The 23,261-nt window shown below is 40.8% G+C and overlaps 1 protein-coding gene across 7 annotated transcripts in view; it reads right to left on the bottom strand.

Moving 5' to 3' along the window:
- LOC138744158 (microtubule-associated protein futsch-like) overlaps nt 1–23,261 on the bottom strand; it is a 210,573-nt gene that overhangs the window by 107,602 nt on the left and 79,710 nt on the right. For all 7 annotated transcript variants that reach the window (XM_069899816.1, XM_069899815.1, XM_069899814.1 and 4 more), the window contains 5 exons: nt 11,992–12,120; nt 6,656–6,778; nt 5,091–5,222; nt 1,618–1,764; nt 90–224 (listed from right to left, as the gene is read on the bottom strand). In XM_069899816.1, coding sequence (XP_069755917.1) covers nt 90–224; nt 1,618–1,764; nt 5,091–5,222; nt 6,656–6,778; nt 11,992–12,120 — 666 coding nt within the window. The remainder of the gene's footprint in view (nt 1–89; nt 225–1,617; nt 1,765–5,090; nt 5,223–6,655; nt 6,779–11,991; nt 12,121–23,261) is intronic.

Genomic DNA, 23,261 nt, shown 5'->3' on the forward strand with positions numbered 1-23,261 from the left:
AGAAAATTGGGGAGTGTACTTTTGAAGATCACCCTAGTGGTGGTTACTCAGCTTCACGGGGAAACGTCCCACACTCCCTGCATTAATACCTTAATGGAAACTCATCAAGGCCGGCCTGGAGGACTTCAGCATTGTCCAGTGGCTTGATATGCTCAGAGTAAGGTGCAGAAGCAAAAGGCAAAGGAACTGAAACCGGCTCTTCTTTCTTGGAAGTCAAAGGTGCACTGGTAAAAAGAGGCAATGGCAGGATGAGGATTCAGTTTGCTTTATTATTGACTGTGATCAAAAGTACAGCAGAAAAGAAATTGCCACTTTAAGAATTATTTTCTTAAAAACAAAGCAGAAAGTACTGGAAATACTCTAAAGGGGTAAAAAATATTTATTTTCTATCTATCACTTATATTTATTATCCCTTTTTTATCATGGCGTAATTTAATGACCGCAATATAATTTAAAAAAAAATAAAACTACCTGTTTGGCTGCAGCAAGTAAGAATTTCAGTGCATTTATATGTTGTCCTGACATGAATGAAAATAAACTAATTATGTGAACACAATTGCAGGTTCCTGTTTCATCCAAGATGTTACTTTCTTTTCCCTCCCGATACTGATCAGCCCACTGACACATTTCCAACATGTTCTAATTTCAGGTGACCAAAATTGGCTGCATTTACTCTTCTCCATGTGCTTCCTGTGAGCATCTGAAATATCCGGTAAAATTTTAAGCGACTATTCTAAGATTGTGTAGATAAGGAATTGCTGGAGGAGCTCATCAAGTCAGACAGCATCCATGGGTAGAAATTATCAGTCAGCGTTTTGGGTCTGAACGCTTTATTAAGGCCTATTATAACATTATATTCTATGTTTCTGTGGAGACCTTCCAAAGTGCAAAAAATGTAAAAGTATGCTTACACTTAGATACAGGTTGTTTCCCCCCACCTCCCCCCCAATTAAACAGGCCATAAGCGCATTGATTTTTGAGCTCTTTGAAATATCTGAATGAGCTGAGATGAGATCAAAGGGAAACATCAAACCCTGAGATTTGAATTTACTCAGTTATCAGACCTGAGCGGGTGTGGGCTTCCTCCAGCGGTGCTAGTTCAAGTTTCTCTCCTGACAGACAGGCTTTTACTCTCAGATATTAAACATGATCACAGTCTTTGTAGATATCCACATGTTCCTCCTCGTCTGTGCTTTATATTTTTCTGTGGTTTATTTCTATCTTACAGTTGCATTTTTCCACATGTGCATATCCCAGGGACAAGGAGGTTGGCTAAAATGGGCCAATGGTTGTTCAAGCTACATTGACTGATGCAATTGCTATATCTAATAAAATACAGTCACAAAGTTGGGCTAGTTTTCTCCTGCTTTATCAATGCATTCTAATTATGCTGATTTGAACATCCCAAAATTAACTAAGTGGTTCAGAGTGAATAGAGTTCAAAAGAAATCAAGTGCTGCGCTTTAGAAAATCAGCCGATCACCAAGCATTTCCCAGATTCAAGTTTAATTTTCAGAATCTTTGTGTTGCTTCAATATTTTTTCTTGATTATCTCTGGAGTGGTAATAAAATTCTAAGTTTCAAGGTTAAATTTTAACATGTCTACGCATTGCACACCTTAATGGAGTCTGTTCAAGGTGATCCTCTAGAATACCGGCTTCATCCAAAGCTTCAGTGCGCTCGAAGAGTTGCGGAACACCGGGGCCAACAGGTCCAAAGAGAAAAGCTGGAAACAACTCCTCCTTGTCCGAAGTCAAGGAAACACTGGCAAAAAAAAAACCAGTAAAAGAGATGAGTCCAGGTCGATACCTTCCGACTTTATCTGGAGAAGTGTAACTTTTCATGGACTCACAAGGACGTGTCCAAAAGCAGAAAACTGCAATTACCAATCTTTTTCTAAACTGTGGACAATGAGACTTGATGTCCTGCCCCCGACTGCAATCTTGGCCACAAATTAGCACCTTAATGCCGTTTCTCATTAAAGAAGGTTCTAAATATGATAGCAGTCATGTTTTCCAGAGCATTTTCATTTGATGATTTGAACATTCCAAATTTCAATAAATTAATTGAACATGGGACAGATTATCATTTGATCAGAGGAGTTTAATTTTTTTTAAATTTAGAGATATCCATGATGATTTATAATCATCAATTTATAAATACTCATCCTCAAATATTGCCTTACTGCGAGCAACAAGTTTGCCAGCTTCATGAACTTTTGTACATTGGTACCTGATCTGAGTCTGTTCAAGGGGTTCTGGGAGAACCACAGCACTGGTGCCCTGAGGAGGCTGAGCAGCAACAGATGCAAGTAGAAATGTTGGAAATGAGATTTCCTCTTCAGAAGCCAAAGCACAGAATCAGAGGAGAGTGAGCATAAACAGTCATGTGATTTGGCCGTGAAAATTAATGTCGTGTATTATCAGAGCTATGGCTCACAAGAAAGTGTTGTTTAAATCAGATCAATGTTGTATTGAGTTGTGTATAATAAATAAAGGAGAAAAAGCTGAAAGTGCGCAGTAGAAGGATTGTTCGGGACAAGCACAGGTCAATGTTACTCAAATTGGATCTCATCCAACTAATTAATCTTTTTTATTCCTGTTAAATTCTAATTTAACCAAAGCCTATTTTGATCTTTAGGGATTGCATTCGCATTGCTTCCATTATTTTTCATCTTTCTACTTATTCCGAAATCATTTTGATCGTACTATATTTTAACGCGCTAGTTGTGCGCTCTCCAACATTTTCCAGACCTTTCATCCTGAAGGAAGTTCAAGGTCAAGAAGGTACAGGAGGAGTTTTAAGGAGATCTGAAGGAGAAATGTTTGAAAGGAGAGTGGTTTGTACCTGGAACGTGCTGTCAGAGGAGATGGTGGATTCAGACAAATTCACTTTCTTCAAGAGGCATTTGGACAGATAATTAGATGGACAAGGCATAAGGGGATACAGTCCTAGAATGGGACCAGCATAGAACTTGGTGGGCTGAAGGATTTGTTCCTGTGATTCTGGGACTCCAAGTGATTGGATCTCGAGATAAATATATCTCCAGCTAAAGATTTGAGCAATTTTAAGCCCTTAGAAATGCTACATTCCAGGTGAACTAAAATATGATCTCAGGAATACAAATTTGAGGTTACGCCATTCCTAAGTACCAGGCTGATCTTTAAAGTAAAATTCTTGTCACCGTGTCAGATGACCTATCAGTTTCTGTCCCACACATTTGTGGGTGAATTTTATTCTGCGTTAAATGCACAATCAACATTCAGTCTTGCAAACCACTGTTGGTTTCCCATCACTTAGCAAATGCATTTAAATCCTCATTCTAATCGTAAGGTGTCACTCTCTGTTTCCTACAAGTGGTATTATTTCAGTGTATCAAAATGTGACAGCATAGTTCCTCAGCTCATCTGACTCCCTGTTTCTAATAGTAGAAGTGGCAATGACTAATTTACTAGATGGATATCCAGAGGCCTGGTCTCCTGTTCTGGAGACCTGACTTCAAATCCCAATGTGGCAGCTAAAGAGTTTAAATTCAAATAAGTCTGGAATAAAAGATAGTGGTAAAAATCCAGCTCATTCATCAATATCCTTCTGAGATGGAAATCTATTTAAAATAGATCGGCAACGTCCAGTTCTAGGAACAAATACCCAAATACAATGTTCTTGCTTTGGTATTATCCAACCATCTCTCTCCAACACTGTGCTTTTCTTCTTGAACTTTCACACTGAAAATAGTGCATTTTATCTCATTTTTGATTTGCCTTTTAAATAAAGTCTCTATTAAGAATCAATCTGTTTTAATACTCAACAAGGGATTCTCTTGGCAAGCTAATTTTAATGTGTTCATGCAGCTATCTCAACCAGTTTCGAACTTCAGGGAAACAAATCAAATTGTATGATTGATTCAGATTTTATATGGCTGACAAAATTCCTTTTATAAATCTAAATCAGTGGTTCTCAACCTTTTTCTTTCCACTCACATACCACTTTAAGTAATCCCTATGCCATCGGTGCTCTATGATTGCTTAAGGTGATATGAGAGTGGGAAGGGAAGGTTGAGAATCACTGCTCTAGAACCAATTGTTACTGAAATATTTTGCTTGAGAAAAATTGTCATTGCTCATTTCCTTTGGAGTTATGAAACCGTGCACATAACAAGTCAATTAGGGACTATTAAAACAGTGGTTTTCAAACTTTTTCTTTCCACCCACATACCACCTTAAGCAATCCCTTATAATCACAGAGCATTGATGACATAGGGAATACTTAAAGTGGTACGTGAGTGGATAGAAAAAGGTTGAGAACTACTGATCTAAATGAAGTTTTCAAAAATCCAGAACATTAGAAATATTTTCCAAGATATTTGACCTTTTCTGGATGAATCAAAACAATCAATAAGAAAATAATCTGATCTGAACATTCCTAGAAATATGAAACATTGATTTGAATTTTTCAAGAAACAATTTTCACTAATGTTGGAAATGCAGGAAACAATATTACATATCTTTTTTTAAAAGAAATCCTAAAAATTTGCTTTCAAATTAAATTGTTGTCTTTCTTCTATTATACTTTCTGTGTGAATTGGATAGAAGATTTCTGTTGTAAATATCACTGCATTACATTATGAAACTCTCGTGCATGTTTATTGCTTCCTAACCGATTATGAGCTGCATTTGTAGTTTTCTAAATTCCCAAGAAAGAACATTTCCCCACATCCGAAATTCTGTTAACCAAAAAGTTCAATTATCCAAACTTTTTTTCTGTGGTGACATGACGTCACAAGTTGTAAAAAAAATTTCACCCAATGTGCTCATGTGGGTCTCTGACGCACTGTTAACAACATTTTGAATCCAAGGGAGCTCTTGTGTATTGTACAATGGAAGAGATCACGTTGTTTTTAGGTAAGAATTAAATATTATTTCATGCTTGAAGAGCCTCTCTTGTCTTTTGCTGTTGTTTAACCGCTGATGTATTCTACTGATGCTACTGGGCAGCTTAAAGCCATTATTCGGTTTTCCGAAAAATTCATTTAACTGTAAAACATCTGGTCCCAAGCTTTTCAAACCTGGGGAAATGTACTGTATCAATACCTTAATGGACTCTGTTCTATGCATGTCAGTGGAAGCTCTGCATTGTCCAATGTCTTGGTGTACCCAGCTTGTTGTGGAGGATGAGGGACAACAGGAGGAAGAATTGAAACTGTCTCTTCCTTTTCAGAAACACTGGCAAATACAGATACAGGAATATTTCAGAATAAGCAGGATCATGGTACAGATTTAAATCAAATCAATCATCGAAAGTACAGTATATCACCAGAGCCCAAATCTAAAGTCACACCATCACTCCAATGACAACACTTGGAAATACGAATATTGATTGACATATTCTATACCCATAGACACTGCAACCAGTGAAATTGCAAATGTTTTGATAAATTTAACTTGATAAAATTATAGTTTTAATTCAGGTCTTGTTCCTTCTATATTCCCCAACAAAAATAAATCTGGATTTTGTGGAATAACAGTACCAATAATCTGTACTGAAAAGCTTCCTAAATCCATCCAAAAAGTTCTAAATTTAGAACGTGACCAAGTAGAATGCAAAAGGTCTGTAGAAATGTAGAAATTGTGTATTAAAATAACCTCAAAGAAATTGTTATAAGTAAGACTCAACATGAGTTTATTCAGTCAAGAAGCTTCCAGAGAGAAAGGTACAAGCTTAAGGCTATCAAACACTCAGTCAGGAATCAATTCTTACCTTGATAGCTTTAAGCTTGTACCTTTCTCTCTGGAAGCTTCTTGACTGAATAAACTCATGTTGAGTCTTACTTATAACGATTTCTGTGAGGTTATTTTAAAACAATTTCTACAGGTCCCTATTTCTTTGTCTTTTGCGGTGGCAAGGAAGTGTATTGCAGTGACTTGAAAATCAGATGCACATTTGGGCATGGAAAGATGGCATTTGGAAATTCAAAGTTGAATACCTTTGGAGAAAATTAGATATAATTTGAGAAACAAATATTCAACTTTTGTACAAATTTGGAGCCCGTATAGGCAAAGTTTAGTGATAAATATGCAAAAATGTACTTCTGGCCTCTCAAGACCTATAATAATCTTCTTCCCTAAAGTAGTTTAATATAAATACCGTATGATCCCAGAGCGTGAGCTGGTCCTTTGTGCAATCCAGATTAATATTATATATTCTTTATACTTTTTTTAATATATATTTCTTTTATATAACTATATATTGTATCTATTGTTAATATTGTAATTTTTTATAGTGGAAAGGTGTAAGAGGGAAGGGAGGGTGGGCAAGGGGGAGGGGTTAATACCATATAATCACTGCTTAATTAAGCATTGACTGTACAATTATAAATTAAATGCATAGAAAATTTTACATAAAATATTCAAAAAAAAAGGAAAATGCACCTGGCTACTGGAATCCTGCCTTTGACTGACATAATTGGCATATCTATTCAAATGAAATGCTGTGAAAAGCTGTAAAACATGATTGCTATTTACATTCAGTGAATTTAAACATTTCAAAATTAAAGAAACAATCTTGATTGTGGAACAGAGAAAGACAGGAACGATATTTGAGGAAGCTTGTCTAACTGTGACCAAAAGGTTATTTTTCCAAATAGTTACATTGGTACCTTAATGTTTGTTCAAGGTGCTTCTGGAGAACATTGACGTCGTTCAAGGACACTGTGCGCTGTGGAGAATGAGACGGTAGAAGAGCTGCAACTGATTTTTCCTTTTCAGGAGACGAGGATACACTGGTAAACACAGAATTGACCAATATAAGGATGAACATTTTTGGCTATTTGAAAATTCATTTGTATCATGAAATCAGCTCAGTATAAATGATTATTTCAATAATAATTCAACTTTTCTATTCAAATAAAGAAGGAAATCTTGAATTGCAGAACGGGTTCAACAAATACATGACACAAGAGCAAATAATTGCAGATGTTGAAAATGTTTTTTAAAAATGAAATAAATTAAAAAGGGGAGAAAATTCAGCAACAAACACTCCTCCAATCAGGAAGCATTTGTGGACATCAGTGGGATGTGTAGGATTTGGTGAAAGATCATTTACCAAAATCATTAAGCAGATTTCATTCTCTGCAGCTGCTTAACTCACTGAATATTTCCAGTATTTTCCATTTTTAAATTGTAAAATGCAGTTAATGATCCTGTTAAATTAATCACATACCAAATAATTATGCCTTTACCCTTCAAATGCGGATAAGCCAATTTCTAATCTATTTCCCATGTCAGGTCAACCCTGCATGAAAGTATTTTCAATCACAATGAGCATTAAGCACAAATCTGCTGGAAGAATTCAGTGTGTTGACAAGGTTGGGGAGGAGTTGTAGTGAAGACACAATGCTGGAGAAACTCAGCAGGTCAGTGAACTTTATACATAATAGACTTTTCGGGCTTTAGCTTTTCATCAAGGTATAGAAAAATGTCGGCAGGCGTCTGGACAAAGACTGGGGGGGGGGTGTGGTCGCAAAGGCAGGAGGCAATAGGTGGAGAAGGGAGGGAGGGGAGCAGTGATCAGGGGGAGGAGGGATGACTGGGTGAATAGAGAGAGAAGGGGGAGGAGGCTGTAGGGGGAGAGGACTGCAGGCTAGCAGAAACCAGAAAAGTTGATGTTAATGTCATCTGGCTGGAGAGGACCCAGATGGAAAATCAGATGTTGTTCCTCTAATTTACGGGTGGCCTTGGTGGGATAGTACATGTGAGTACGGGAGTGTGGCACAGAACTGAAATGGTTGGCTACTGGGTGATCTCTGTCGCTGGTATGAACAGAGCAAAGGTGCTCAGTGAAGCGATATCCCGGTCTGTGCCCAGTCTCTCCAATGTAGAGCAGACCACCAAGGGAGCACCGGGTGCAGTAAATCAGTCCTGCAGATACACAAGTGAAGTGCTGCTTCACTTGAGAGGCCTGTTTGGGGCCATAGTGAGGGAGGAGGTGTGGGGGCAAGTGTGGCACCTTCTGCAGCCACAGGGGAAGGTGCTGGGGGGGCGATTAGTGGGGAGAGATGAGTGCACCAGGGTGTCACGGAGGGAACAATCACTATGGAAGGCAGAAAGAAGAGGAGAGAGGAAGATGTGTCTGGTAGTGGGATCCTGATGTGAGTACTAGAAATTCTGGAGGATAATGTGTTGGTTGCAGAGGTTGGTGGGGTGGTAGGTGAGGATTGTGGGGATTCTGTGTTTTTTATGTCTGGGGAAAGAGGGGGCCAGGGCAAATGAGCATAAAATGGAGGAGATGAGGATGAAGAGTGAGTTGGTGGTGGTGGAGGGGAAGTCATGTTTGTGGAAGGCGCCAGAATTTTGGAAGATCTGGACTGGAAGACCTCATCTTGGGAAAAGATGTGGCAGAAACAAGAGAAAATGAGAGAAGGGAATAGAATTCTTGCAGGGGGCAGGGTATGAGGACGTGTAGTCAAGGTTGTTTTTGGAGTTAGTGTGTTTGTAGTATAGGTCGGTGGAAAACTTGTCTCCCGAGATGGAGACAGGAGAGTGCTGTCAGAGATGGACCAGATGAGTTTAAAATCACAGTGGGAGATGGCCGCGAAGTGAATGAAGTTGACAAGCTCATCATGGGTGCATGAGGTTGTGACAAGTGCTCAGGCTTCGAGTCGAAGGAGAGATTATCCAATTCACAAATTCTGAGATTTCAACTTCCAAATGTCAGAAATGTCTTAATGGTTAATTAATTAATCTGCTTTTTGTAGTTTTTTTTATAAATGACCTGGACGAAGAAATAGAGGAATGAATGGTTCAGTAAGTTTGCAGATGTCATGAAGGTTGGAGGTGTTGTGGATAGTGTGGAAGGTTACAACATGATATAGATAGGGTTCAGCATTGGGTGAAAAAGTGACAGATGGAGTTCAATCCAGACAAGTTTGGAGGTAACGCATTTTGGAAGGTCAAACTTGAAGGTGGAGGGCATGTATATGGCAGGACTCTTAACAGTGTGGAAGAACAGAGGGAGCTTGGGGTCCAAATTCATAGATCTCTCAAGGTTGCCGTGCAGGTTGATAGGGTAGTTAAGAAAGCTTATGGTATGCTGGCCTTCATTAGTTGAGGGATTGAGTTCAAGAGTCATGAGGTGATGTTGCAGCTCTCTAAAACTCTGGTTAGACCACACTTGGAATAGTGTGTTCAGTTCTGGTTGCCCTATTACAGGATGTGGTCTATCGAGAGGGTGCAGAGGAGATTTACGAGGATGTTGCCTTGATCAGAGAATGTGCTTTATGAGGCAAGGTTAATGGAACTGGGGTTTTTCTCTGGAGCGTAGAAGAATGAGAAGACACTTAATAGAGGTCTACAAGATTATGAGAGGCACAGTTTCGGGGAGATGTCAGGGATAGGTTATTAAACACCAAGAGTAGTGGGTTCCCTGAATACACTGCCAGGGATGGAGGTGGAGGCTGATACAATAGGAACATTTTAAAAACTTAGACGGCACATAGATACAAAAAAAAGGAGGGTAATGGATGTAGGGTAGAGAAGGCTTAGTTTGTTGAGCAGGTTATATAGGTGGGCCAAAGGGCCTGTTCTATGCTGTAATGGTCTCTGTTCTATGACACAATTCTTGCTGCTGAGGTCAGTTGAGACTCAGCTCAAGACATCCTGACACCATTGTCAGGTTTATCTCACATTACATTCACCACCTTACCACAAAGTTATTGTAAACTTCCATTAGTTCCACTCTTGCTGCATCAGTTCTATTGAACTTTGTCCTCAAAGTAAGATCCTTCTGTTATCTCACAGTGTGCTATTAATACAGCTTTCTATTTCAGTATAGATAGTTAGGTCTTCTGACTCCTACACTCTGTCTGTCACATTAAACCTTCTGTCATTCCTTGATAAACACAAAAACTACAGTCGTTAGAATCCTGAGTGAACAAAGAGAAACTGGAGAGTGTCAGCGGGTCAGGCACATTCCATGGATACATTCCATGGATAGAATTGGTCAATCAACAATTCGGGTCACGACCCTGAATTGAGACTGAGTGGAAACACATCACTATATAAATTGGAGTGGGAAAAAGAGCTGGGGAGCAACCCAGATGTCACAGGGTGTTGGACACAAAAAGGTGGGAGTGGTGGAGAAACAGATAGAGGAAGAGGCCACGAGGGAAGAGAGAGATGGGTGACAGAGAAAATTGAGAAAGGGAGTAGGTAAAGAAATGGAAACAGTCAAACCAGATTCAGGTTAGAAAGTACAATGCTCATGCCACTCAGTCCATGACGAGGGAGTGGTGGAGAAACAGATAGAGGAAGAGGCCACGAGGGAAGAGAGAGATGGGTGACAGAGAAAATTGAGAAAGGGAGTAGGTAAAGAAATGGAAACAGTCAAACCAGATTCAGGTTAGAAAGTACAATGCTCATGCCACTCAGTCCATGACGAACATGGTGTGTTGTCCGCAAGTTTAGATCTAGCCTCATCCTGTATGTGGATGAGGCCAAGGTCAGACATGTCTGGTAAGGGAGATTAAAATGATTGGCAATTAGGAGTTCTAGCTGAGGACAGGGTGCAGTTTCTCGGCGAATCTAAATTTGATGTCACCAATATAAAAAAGGCCAAATCAAGTACACTGAATGCTGGAGGTCAGATTGGAGGAAGTGCTTATGAAAGTACCTCCCCTGGGAAGTCTAGGGGTCAGTTTTGCATTTTCTGGAATTTCAAGGGGGAGGAACGATGGGTGGGGAGGCAAGGACAGACCAAGGAGTCATGGAGAGGTTGATCCCTCTAAACAATGGATATGGAAGATGTGACTGTTGGTGGGATCATGCTGAAATATGTTGGATATAATGACTGATGGAGTGGAAAGTGAGGGCCAAGGGAAGTCTGTCCTTGTTCTGTTTGGGGGAGGTGGGGTGAAAGTGGAAAGTGGAGGAGATGTGGGTCAGGGCTTCATCAGGTTCAGCAGTGCAGAAACCAAACTTCTTGAAGGAAGAAGAATTTTGAATATCCTGGAGTGGAAGGCCTCAAACTGGAAACAGATGAAGGAATTGGGAGAAAGGGATAGCATCCTTATAGGATCCAGGATGAGAAGAGTGGTAATCAAGAACGCTGCAGGATTAGTGGTTTGCACTCCCAACTGTCTCAAGCAGACGTATGCTGGAGGAACTCAGCTGGTCTCGCAGCATCTAGAGGAGGTAAAGGTATATTACCGATGTTTCGGGCCTGAGCCCTCCTTCAAGGTGTAAGCAAAAAGCAGGCAGGAGTCTCAAAAAAGACTGAGAGAGAACCGGAGAAGTTGATGTTAATGCCATCCAGTTGGATGGTTCCCAGACAGAAGATGAGGTGTTGTTCCACCAGTTTGCGGGTGATTTCAATCTGGCAGTTTATGAGACTATGGATGGTTATGACAGCAAGGGAATGGGATGGGGAATTGAAATGGTGGCCATTGGGAGATCCATGCTTTTGCAGTGGACAGAGCCGAGGTGCTCAACGAAGCAATCTCCCAGTCTGCACCTTGTGTCTCCGATGTAGAAGAGACCAAGAATGCCCATTCTTGTTTCTATTCCATATGTCCTTCTATCAACCACTCATTTGTGTACATTTCTTACTTCTATCCATCTTCCTGTTCCAATAATGGATTATTCCACCATCAAGTGACATCCGTGGATAGACTTAGAGACCCAACAACAAAAATCATTCACAGGAACTTTTGCTGATCACCCCTTCCTACTATAGTGACACGGAGGCTACGCACTCATACACCTGTCCAAGATAAGCAAAACCAAACTGAAGTTGTTATAAACAAATAAAGGGTTTACATAATTATGCATGCTTTTTGCAAGTTTTCTTGTTGATTTAAGGATTGTGCAATTAAAGGTTTAACTTTGTACATGGCACAGATCACAAATGATTGGTAAAAAACTGCAAACGATATTAGTGAAAATCATCTGCAGACTATCAAGTTTCTCAGCTTCGAGTTTAAATGTTCTAAATAAATACCTCAATGAAATGTTCTCAGACTGTTTCTGGAGCACATTCACATCATCAGGAAGCTGTGCAGGACAGGGAGCAACAGGCTTGAGTAATGGAGCTGGAACTGTTTTGGCCTTTTCAGAAGCCTCGGATAGGCTGAAAAGCATAAAATCAGAGATGTGCCGGGATAAATGTTCATGTCGCAAAGCTATGAAATTATTTTCAGGATCGTCAAACTGTGGCATAAGGAAACGTGTTTCACATTGATTTTACACGTATCTGGAAATCCACAGCAGGAAAATCCACATCTGAAAAACGTCAATATTTCTACTGAATCGATCGCTTCCAAAATATTATTCCTTTCTCCTTCAACTTCTGATTGGCCTGTTGTCCATTTGTAAGAATTTTTGGTCTCAAATAAACTTTACTTGGGTAATTTTAATCTCCCAATTTCTTCTGCAATAATCTGAAACTTGAATATTTAAATTACTATTACATACTCTGTAATCCAGTCAGCATTTTAGTCTGGGAAATAGTTAATGCTATAGGATTGTGAATTCCAACTCCTGTTAACATATTTTTGCTTTTAAGATATTGACATATTGTTGAACTTCAATATGATCTAGTCAAGTTAATTGTCATCTGATTGTACAAGTCCAACTGACGAAGTACTGTTCTCCGGTTCTTGGTGCAAAATATGCAGACACACGACCACAGACATAACACACATACAGACAAATAATACATATGCAGGACCTAAGTATTTCATCTATAAAAATAAATAAATATTGTACAAATGAGAGCCTCAGATGGTTCCCCTGCCAGAGATTCCCCATCTTGCTCAATGAAAGCCTCATGGTACAATTGTGCAACTTGGTACAACATGCATTGCTTCCCATAAATTCCTGACGATGTCAGGGGTTACACCTTCAAAAGGAACTCCTGAAAGTCTTTTATTGTGGACACTCTAACCGAATTACTTCAATATGATGAAATATGACCAGCCCATCCCAACCCTAGTCCTCAACATCTACACCCTGCCCCCATAATTGTTCAGCATCCCTCACAGCACCTGAAGATGTAAACCATAGATCTAAATCATTCTCCACAATTCCACAATTTAGGACATCGCTCTTTCTCAACTGATAGTGACATTTCATTACAAGAAATAGAATTTACTTAAGAGTACTTCATGAAAATAAATAGTAATTTGTAAAGGATGCATTCAAAGTTTGGGATATGCTTTTGATACAGTTTGTCACTTCTCCCCTTCATCTCCTTTAGTAACTTCTGACTCAATAACAGTCCTAGAAGATATGGGATCGTGGATAGTAATATGTCTGCTTCGTTTTGATAAGAAATTTTGTCTATCTGATTGAGTGGGGCAGCTAAGTCCTGAAATAATAACAAATCAAACTTGGTGATTTCAATTTGTGAAATCATGTTTGACCACGGCTCTCTAACGATATTCATTACATTGAGATACTTGGAAACATTCTTCTGCTACAATCTTAATTTCTCACTCTTGCTCTTGGTCAACAAATATCCACAACTGTTCCCTCTCTATCTGGAAAGTGCTTTTGCAAGATTTTGTCTGTAATTTCACTGGAGTAATGTTTCCACGGTGGCTTACAGAAGGACAAAACAGAGTGAGAGGAATGTGATCTCACTTCTGATGTTGGGCAACCAACCATTTGGATCTTTAGTGAAAGCTACAGTACAGTGGCCACTGAAAACCATCCATTTAGTCCACTTACACTGAAATGAGATAAGCTCACTGGATGTATATGTAAAATATGTAGGCAAGTCTCATCTTCACACAAGTTGCCAGCCAGCAACAGGAGTGCTGCAGGAACCTGAGCTTCATCCACACCTGCTGTGCTGACTGCAAGTCCCCCTTCCGAGAATATGGGGTTCCCCTGGGTGTTCTAGTTTATTCAACAGCCCAAAGATATGCCGGTTGACGAGCTAGTTGGTTGGTGTAAATTATCCCCAAAGTAGGTGAATGACAGGAGAAGCAGAAATTGATGGAATGACTCTGGAAGCAGCATGTACTCAATGGACTCACTTCATGTCATGAGAAGTTCAATCAAATGTGACTATTAGCTGCCTCCGTCATGCAATTCATTCTTTAAACTGCTTCATCAATGAACATTTTATTTATATTTTATATCACATCATTTTAAATTCTAATATCCCCACAACTGTCAGCATATCTATAATATTACCCGAGTTTCAACTCATCTGCTTCTGAATCCTTTGTTTCTTGCTCATTGGACATTCTGATTGATGGGCTGTTCTCAGGGACGCATGAGGAGATAGACATCCAGTGCTGCTGCGAAATCATCAACTCGGTGAAAGGCGTCCCTTGGTCTGTCCAAAATGATGGTCTTCCAGCACAGTGAGATGCCAGTGAGGGAATGCTGCCAACTGGCACAGTGGAGGCTGCAGGAGGACAAACTGAGGGATGTACTGAGGTTCATGGAGCCAACACGAGCTTTGTCAGGAAGGACCATAGTCTCGAGGCCTTCTGCTACTGGACATTTCCCGCTCATCTGCCATGGCCCCCTCTGTCCCCCGATGCAACAAACAGAATCCCCTACCTACCACCCCATCAGTCTCCACATCCAACACATTATCCGCTGGAATTTCCGGCAGTGACTGCAGGATCCCACCACCAGACATATTTTTCCTTCTCTCCTCTCCTCTCAGCCTTCTGCAATTCCCTCGTGCATTCATCCCTCCCCACCCATTGCAACTTCCCCTGTGCCCCCAGGAGGTGAAACAGTTACGCCCCCACATCTCCTCCCTCACCATGGTCCAGGGCCCAAAACAGGCCTTTCAAGTTAAGCAACACCTCACTTATACATCTAGAGGATTTATTTACTGCATCAGGTGCACCCTTTTGTGGAATTCTCTACACCGGAGAGACCAGTCGCAGATTGAGAGATCACTTCGCTCAGCACCTCCTCTCTGTTTGCAACCACAAAGACCACCTAGTGGCCAACCATTTCAATTCTGAGTCACACTCCCGCGCTCACATGTCTGTCCATGGCCTTGTGTACTATCCCACCCAGACCACCCGCAGATTGGAGGAACATCTCATTTTCTGTCTGAGCACTCTCCAGCCAGATGGCATTATCATGAACTTTACTGCCTTCCACTAAACCTGCTTGCCTTTTCTTTCCCCTCCCCCTTTCTGCCTTTCAGCCATCCCTCCTCCCCCTCATCGCTGTTGTCTCCTCCCTCCACCTATCATCTCCTGCCTTTGCCACCCTCCTTCCCCACTCTTTTGTTCTGATGCCTATCGGCATTTTCTCATATTTTGATGAAGGGCTCAAGCCCGAAACGTTGGTTATGTATTTTTACCTTTGCTACACAAAGGACACTTGGCACTTTTACACAGCCAGAGAACAGTGGAAAATTTCTGCTCTGGTGACAGTGTAAAAATGTTGGCACAGAATTATTGATGCAAATTCCATCCTTTAATTATTTCCACTTGTACCCCTAAGCATTTTAACAGAGTGGTTGCAGTGTAAATTGATTGCACCCACTCCGTAAAAAGACAGGCCAAATGAATATGACATTCCTGGTGACGTTCTCTGACGTGCAATGATGAGTTCAGCTCGTGACGGCAACACGTGACTTAAATCTGCCGCATATCCAGGGCACATTACACATACGCTCAGCTGAACAAAACAGTGACCACCTTCTCAATGGTCTGAAATTCTGGTCCCATTTCCTCTTCTTTCCTGAGGCTCCTTTGGTTGCAGGATTGTGACATCACTACGACCTCCACGTCGTGACGCTGGCCGTCGGACGTATATTGCACGTCTGCGGCGACGTCGACCCAGGTTTGTTCGTTGGGTCCACCCATGTTCACCCTCCAACAAACCCTGCAATCCAGGAAGGGCCTCCTGTGTAAACGACCTCATCAGGACACACCAGAGGTAAGAATGCTAAATTTCTTTTGGAAAAACTTGGGTCTTTCAGTGCAAAAACACTGACTGTTGGACCCGTTGAGCTTCTTTAGCATTTTGCGTTTTTACTTCAACCACAGTGTCTACAGATTTTTGTGATTTACAAAAACTGCTTTGGTATCTGTGTGAAGATCACATGCCATAAACCTTACAAATACTTATGCCATTAGGCGACCAAAATGATTATATATGCGCTGGAAATCATTGAGTTGTCCAAAAGATAAATGACTGCATTTCACTACCAGCTTCTAAAGTGATCCCCTGGAGCAATAGTGGAGAAATTCAGCAGGTCAAACAGTGTACTTTATATAGTAAAGATAACAATACATGACCAATGTTTCAGGCTTGAGCCCTTCATCAAGATGGTTCTCTCAGTGGTCAACCATTTCAATTCTGCACCCTACTCCCACGCTGACATGTCTGCACATGGTCTCATGTACCAAGGCCACCCATAAATTGGAAAAGCAACACCTCATTTTCTGTCTGGGCCCTCTCCAACCAGATGGCAGTAACATCGACTTCTCCAGTATCTGCTGGACACTCTGCGTTCTCCCTCTGTCCTGCAGCTCTCCTCCCCTTCCCTGAGCCACCCCCCCCACTTCCTCTGTTTTTTGGTGTGGCCACCTATTACCTCCAACCTGTGAAACTCCCTGCCCCTCCCTCTCCACCACCATTTTGTTCAAATGCCTGTTGACATTGTGCTCATACCTTGATGAAGGGCTCAAGCCCTAATCGTTGATTATGAATCTTGGTCTTAGCGATACAAAGTACACTGCAGAGTTTCTCCAGCACTGGGTTTTACTTCAACCACAGTGTCTGCAGATTTTTGTGTTTACTTCTGATCCGCTGAGCTTCTTCATTACAATTTTTAAAATCTCACAAATATATGTTCAACTAAGTTGCTTGTGAGAATCAATAAAACCCATGGAATTTTCATTTCAATCGGTTCAATTGGAAGCACTTCACATGAAAGAGAATTAAGTGGCCCTGGGCCCTTCTGAAGCTGAAACAGACAAAATGCTTTGCTCCTAAAGGTTTTGTGAAAAGTCACCTGACACTAGCAGTGCATGCAAAACAAAACAAGTAGTTGGTTACCAGTCAATCGACAATGCAGTCATGTCCGGCGGTTTTTGACAACTCAGACTCAGAAAGACTCAGACACAATTTTATTGCTCATTTCTTTTTAAACATCAATATCAATTTAAATCCACTGATTCATTGGAAAAATCACTTCCAAATCTTGTGGGGTATTTTTGGAAAGTTCATGTGATCAAGTTTCAGAAGGTAAGACAGTGCTCTCTCATGAAGCTGATTTATGGGCTCTTTTTCTTTGGCTTGGCTTCGCGGACGAAGATTTATGGAGGGGGTAAAAGTCCACGTCAGCTGCAGGCTCGTTTGTGGCTGACAAGTCCGATGCGGGACAGGCAGACACGGTTGCAGCGGCTGCAGGGGAAAATTGGTGGGTTGGGGTTGGGTTTTTCCTCCTTTGCCTTTTGTCAGTGAGGTGGGCTCTGCGGTCTTCTTCAAAGGAGGTTGCTGCCCGCCGAACTGTGAGGCGCCAAGATGCACGGTTTGAGGCGAGATCAGCCCACTGGCGGGGGTCAATGTGGCAGGCACCAAGAGATTTCTTTAGGCAGTCCTTGTACCTTTTCTTTGGTGCACCTCTGTCACGGTGGCCAGTGGAGAGCTCGCCATATAACACGATCTTGGGCTCTAACACACAGGAGAAAGCCTGTATCGATGTCCCATGTGAAATCCTTCTTTAAATTCATGATCCTAAAATCCTTCACCCTATCAAAAATTAGAACAGCACTGTACGAACTAGTACTTTAATCTTACATTGATAAAGATCATGATGGAAGAATCACTTCCTTGCGCCTATATTAACTTCAACATCTTTAAATTCCACCTTCAGCTGTCTCTCAAGACCAACTTCAATCTGGCTGCAGTTCTGCGTCAGGTATTGCAAAACCATGTTGACCTACAAATCAATAGCGTAGATCTCCCAGTGACCACCCGTTTCAATTCTCCATCCATTCCCGTCCTGACATGTCTGTCCATGGGCTCATGCACTGTCAAATTGAGACCACCCATAAATTGGAGGAACAACACCTCATCTTCTGTCCTGGCACCCTCCAACCAGATGGTATTAACATCAACTTCTCCAGTTTCCATTAAACCCCCTCCCACCACCTGTTGCATTTCCCCAAGTTCTCTCTCTCTCTCTTTCTCCTTTCACACACAGATCCCAAATCAATTCTCACCTCTCCTCTTGTCATATCCAATTAACACCTTTTTATTGGTCTGAACTTCTCCCTCTGCCTGTCTTCAGTTTTTTCTGATGCCTTCCTGTTCTTTGCTTGCACCTGAAGAAGGGTTCAGGCTGAAACATTGGTAATATGTCTTTACTTCCTACGTATGCTGCGAGACCGGCTGAGTTCCTCCAGCATTTGTGTGTGTTTTTACAACAAATCACAGTGTCTGCAGACTTTCGTGTTTCCCACAAATCAACCTCACGTACTGATCAGGCTTCAGGCAATCCAGATGTTTCAATAGAAGAACAAAGAGCCAAGAAAATCAATGATAAATGTTGTGCAGAGACTGCTTGTGTTTTCTGATTTATGCTCGACACGAGTCCATTTATTAGATGGATACAATCATAAAGTTAATCTTTAGACCCAAGATGCTGACAAATTGGCACTGCCGGGATGTTTACATTTAGCAAGTGATTCTAGCGCCAGGAAAATGTGTCAACCCATCAATGCAATCTCCCCAAAAAGTAAAATTACATTCACAAGCAAACAAATCCTCTCAGCAGGCAAAGGTTTGGAAGAACTGGCCTCTTGTTTAACTGTGCAGTTTGAATATTTCAACTTGAAGTCAATTTTTAACAAATATAAGCAGATTCAAGATTCTTTTATTGTTGTGTAATAAAACAGAAAATTTAACATTACATGAAATCTCCATCAGTCGACCATAAGGCAGACAAAGATTTACCATAATCAGAAATTGCCCACCACCACCCCCTCCCCCCCCTGCAGTCAGAGAAAGTAAAAGAGAGACCCCCACAGTCACTGAATGCCCATGGATTCACCTCCCGTGCTCCCACAACATTTGATCACTTATCTTATGACAAACGTGGAAATCTGCTCAAATTGAATGCTGTGTTTGGTACACTGCAACAGACAATTTAGCTTTGAAATTGGATAACAATGATGAGTTTATTGTCAGATACATTCTACAAAGTATATATGCACCAGAATTCTTACTTGCTGAAGACAAATAGGTACTTGTAAAATAACTACAAAAACAAAAAAGTATACTTAATTGAATTAAAAAGAGACAATAAATACAAAAAGTAGATAGATAATAAACAGTCAGTTATCCCAGTGTAAAAAAAGTGACTTGCAATAGTACAGGCAGTCCTTTTGTGGTGTCTGAGCAGTCCTTGATGAATGTAACAGGGTGCGGTTCAAGAGCCTGATAGCCGTTGGAAAGAAACTATTCTTGAACCTCTGGGTGCCAGTGTTCATGCCTCTGTACTCTCTGCCCAAAGGTGGCAGTGAGAAGCGATTGCGACCAGGGTGTTGGGGGAGTCCTTTATGATGTTGGCTGCCGACTTGAGGAAGCGCCTCACAGAAATCATTTCAATGGATGGGAGGTCGGAGCCTGAGATGGACTTCACACACCTTGTCTTCCATATTTCTGTGAGGCACTTCCTCAAGTCGGCAGCCAACATCATAAAGGACCCCCTTTCTCATCAGCACGGTTATCAAAGCTGTGTTGGAAACACTGGCCGAAGAAGACCGCTGTTTCTCGGATCATATGAGGTGCATCAGGAAGGAGGAGGAGGAAGATAGGCGGGCTGAGTTGTGCAGTCGTAGATGTAAACAGAGGCTAATTCTGAATTTTTTTGAATGCCAATTTAAAACTCGAGCATACACTGACAAATTTCACACAGGCGCTGATGTCACTAATCGTACCTAGTTAGACTGGTTGTCATTTCACATTGTTAGAAGGCAACTGGTTTGTTAACTCAGCCGGCCTCTAACACTTGCTCCCTCCATGTATTAAAGCCTGGATGAAATCTACTCGCCCTGTCTGGTTATGTCATTTCACACTGCGTGATTTGACCCACGATATTGGCAGGTTAACGCAGATGTAATCTGCGGTGTGGAAGGGACTACATGATTGAAAATGAATGAATGACAAAGTAATGCCAGAAGCAATGTCATTGACAGTTCACCCCTTCCACAACCATTCTGAAGTCAACCTTCCAAAGGATGATAATGAATAGATAAGATTCACAAGGACATTACTGGAAGTGGAGGGCACAAGGTATAACAAGAGGCAGGATAAGATAGAACCTTTTTCCCTGGAGCGTGAAAGACTGAGGGGTGACCAGAAAGGTAGATAAAATGATGAAGGGCATAGCCTTTTTCCCAGCATAGGGGAATCTAAAACTAGAGGATATAGGTTTAAGGTGAGATAGGAAAGGTTTAACAAGGATCTGAGGGGCAACCTATTTTCCTCCCACAAGAGGGTATCCGACATCTAACATGGGGATTGTTAGATGCCAGATGAGTGAATTTTGTTTGTGTTTTGTGTGATTGGGGAACTAACGACGAGGCGATCCCATTTTAAACTTTCAAATTTTTTACCTTTTTATTCTCTGTGATATTTTTGCTGATTGCCTGAATTTCAGATAACAGTGGTTATATTGTGCATGGATTGGAAGGGTTTACAGAGATATGGGATAAACATTGGTAAATAGGACTACCTTGGTCAGCATGGATGCTCTGGGCTGAAGGGCCAGTTTCCTGTGGTATAACTCTGACTCGAATAGATAACTCTTCGCCCACAGGTTAAAGCAGCAAGGAATAAGCTACCCAAATCAGAGACCCATCAACTGTAGTGGGAAGAGGGCCCACTTCTCCACTCAAGAAGGCTGTATGAAGGCCAAGATGGAGGGAAATTGGAGGAGGAGATGATTTCTTTGAATAGCAGCTGGAAGAGTTGAATGGGCTCTTTCTGCTCTTATTTTTCAAAATTTTTTTTACTTCAAATTTTCTGTTGGTTGGAGTGGAAACAAACATCATGAAAACAGCAATGTGATCACTGGCTTCTGATGGCAGGATTCGTTGGAAGTCTTCGGGCCTTCTAGTGTGCAGAGGAAAGCAAGTGCCTGGTCCATTTTTGCCAAAGGTGCCAATTCCCTAGAGATCATTGCGTGAAATCACTTACGCTGCTTTTGAATGATTAATGCATATGAAGAGGCATAAATCAATCATATTTCTATTGCATCAAAACTACTAAATGTGAAGCATTAAGGGATATCCTGAGATCATACAAGGCATTACATAAAGTGCAAATAATTCGTTACTCAAGCTGAGATCACTTCATGTTTTAAGCAGGGTTCCTTTTAACTGTGAATTGTAATGACTGCTTCAACTACTTCTTGCAAAGATGCAAAAATATCAGCAGTCTGCACCGACTGAATCACGAATGTATTATTATTCCCTTTAGAAAGCCTACAAATGAAATTGCAAGAGAAATAATATGAGCCAATTTTATATTTGTTGGTTCTTTCTGTCGACAGGAGGCAGGGTGCCTCATTACCAAAACTGCCACTTCTAATGTTATTTAAGAACAAAGGAAGGAGGTTGGACTTCCAAAACTTCCATCAGTTTTAATTAAAACCTGCAGCAATCTCATATTCATCTGCCAAGAAGAAATGCAATCAAAGTGAATCGGTGACAGCTTCACCCGCTCTTTTCCAAATCTCCTACTGTGTCCAACACACCCAGACTGCCTCCCTTTAGGAGTGTTTCTGTTTTGCTTCTTGCCAACTTTCAGATGACTCTCTTACTCGCAGGCTGACACAAGGACACCAGAGTCTGCAAGTCTATTGCTTTTGATATTCTCATCAATGAATTAGAACTCCAAGCAAAGTAAATAAAGGCACATTGTACTGCATCTCCAATTTAATACATCCTAGAATTTATCAAAATAAGCTTTTTGACCCAGGCAACTTAACTTAGCCAGTTTTTTAGTCTCCATGAAATGTATGCAAGACCTAATCCTGACTGGAGTTTTTATTTCATGATTAAATGCACAGCAAAACTCCTTCCCATAATATGACCTGCAACACTGGGATAAACTTACTGAGGAGTACTGAAGTATAACAAATCTTCTTAAACAGTCTCATGTTGTAATTCTATTTTGCCAGTTTAACTCAATGTTACACACATGCAAAAACCCCATTGTGCTTACCTAGGGACAAGTAAGCCAGATACGTTGTAATTGAAATGGTCTTCTTGCAATGGAAACAGTGGCTCTCACGGTAATGTTGCTCACAAACAGTAATGAATCCAGGGGCTGATCCTCTTAACAATTTCTCAGTCCATTATCATTATAAGGAATGTAGGACACTGACAGGCAACCAATTAACAGTTAGTGAAGTCAACATTTTAAGCTGCAATTCTTGAATGAAGTGCATTGAAAAGTAACTCACACAAAAAGGCCACTGGCTATAAACTGTAGCCTTTCGACGGAAGCTCCTCCTCTGTTTGCATTGTCACGAAAGGTCAGAGTCTGACTGACAACCAACAAGTGCAGTTCAGACATCTGAAACTACTGGGGGTCAGCTGGATACAAGTCTATACAGTACTTTACAGTGGACCCAGCCCATTTTAATTTACAATTCAGAGCTTGAGACATGAACAAAAAGCCTGCATATACAGTATGATGTGAGGCTCTGGAATTGCAATCACAGGATTTATTTTTCTGAATGTTTATATCAGTAACTTTTGATGCTTTCAACTGAGTTATTTTATTATTGTTTTAAATATAATTTACCAATTTGATTGGATTCTGTATGGTGATGCATGAACATTTGGGAATATTTTCACTCTTTTTAATCATAATACATGCTAAGCTAAATTCCCTCTGATTAAAATGAAAAATAACGAGAGTGTAACACTCTAACAATGTTTAATCAGCGGTGGTGATGCACCAATAATAGCAGGACAATTTCAGTTTCCATGGAACTGAGATGTAAAGTCAGATATATCCTATAGTTTGCAGGCACAGAAAAGTCCAGAAGAGAGAAGGATATCAAACTGCAAAGCAAATTAGCACTCTTCTCAATTTTGCATCTGAGCTCTTGATTCCAGAAATTGTATCGTTTGTTCAAACTTTTTCTCGTTTTAGAGCTATATTTAGGTCAATTGAAGCCATAGGTCACTTCCAATAAAAAAAGCTATCACTGAGAGTGAAAAGGGTTTCGTTATCCCAGTTTTACAGTACAGGGAACAA

This window comes from Narcine bancroftii, chromosome 10 (assembly GCF_036971445.1).
Source record: "Narcine bancroftii isolate sNarBan1 chromosome 10, sNarBan1.hap1, whole genome shotgun sequence".
Classification (NCBI taxonomy): domain Eukaryota; kingdom Metazoa; phylum Chordata; class Chondrichthyes; order Torpediniformes; family Narcinidae; genus Narcine; species Narcine bancroftii.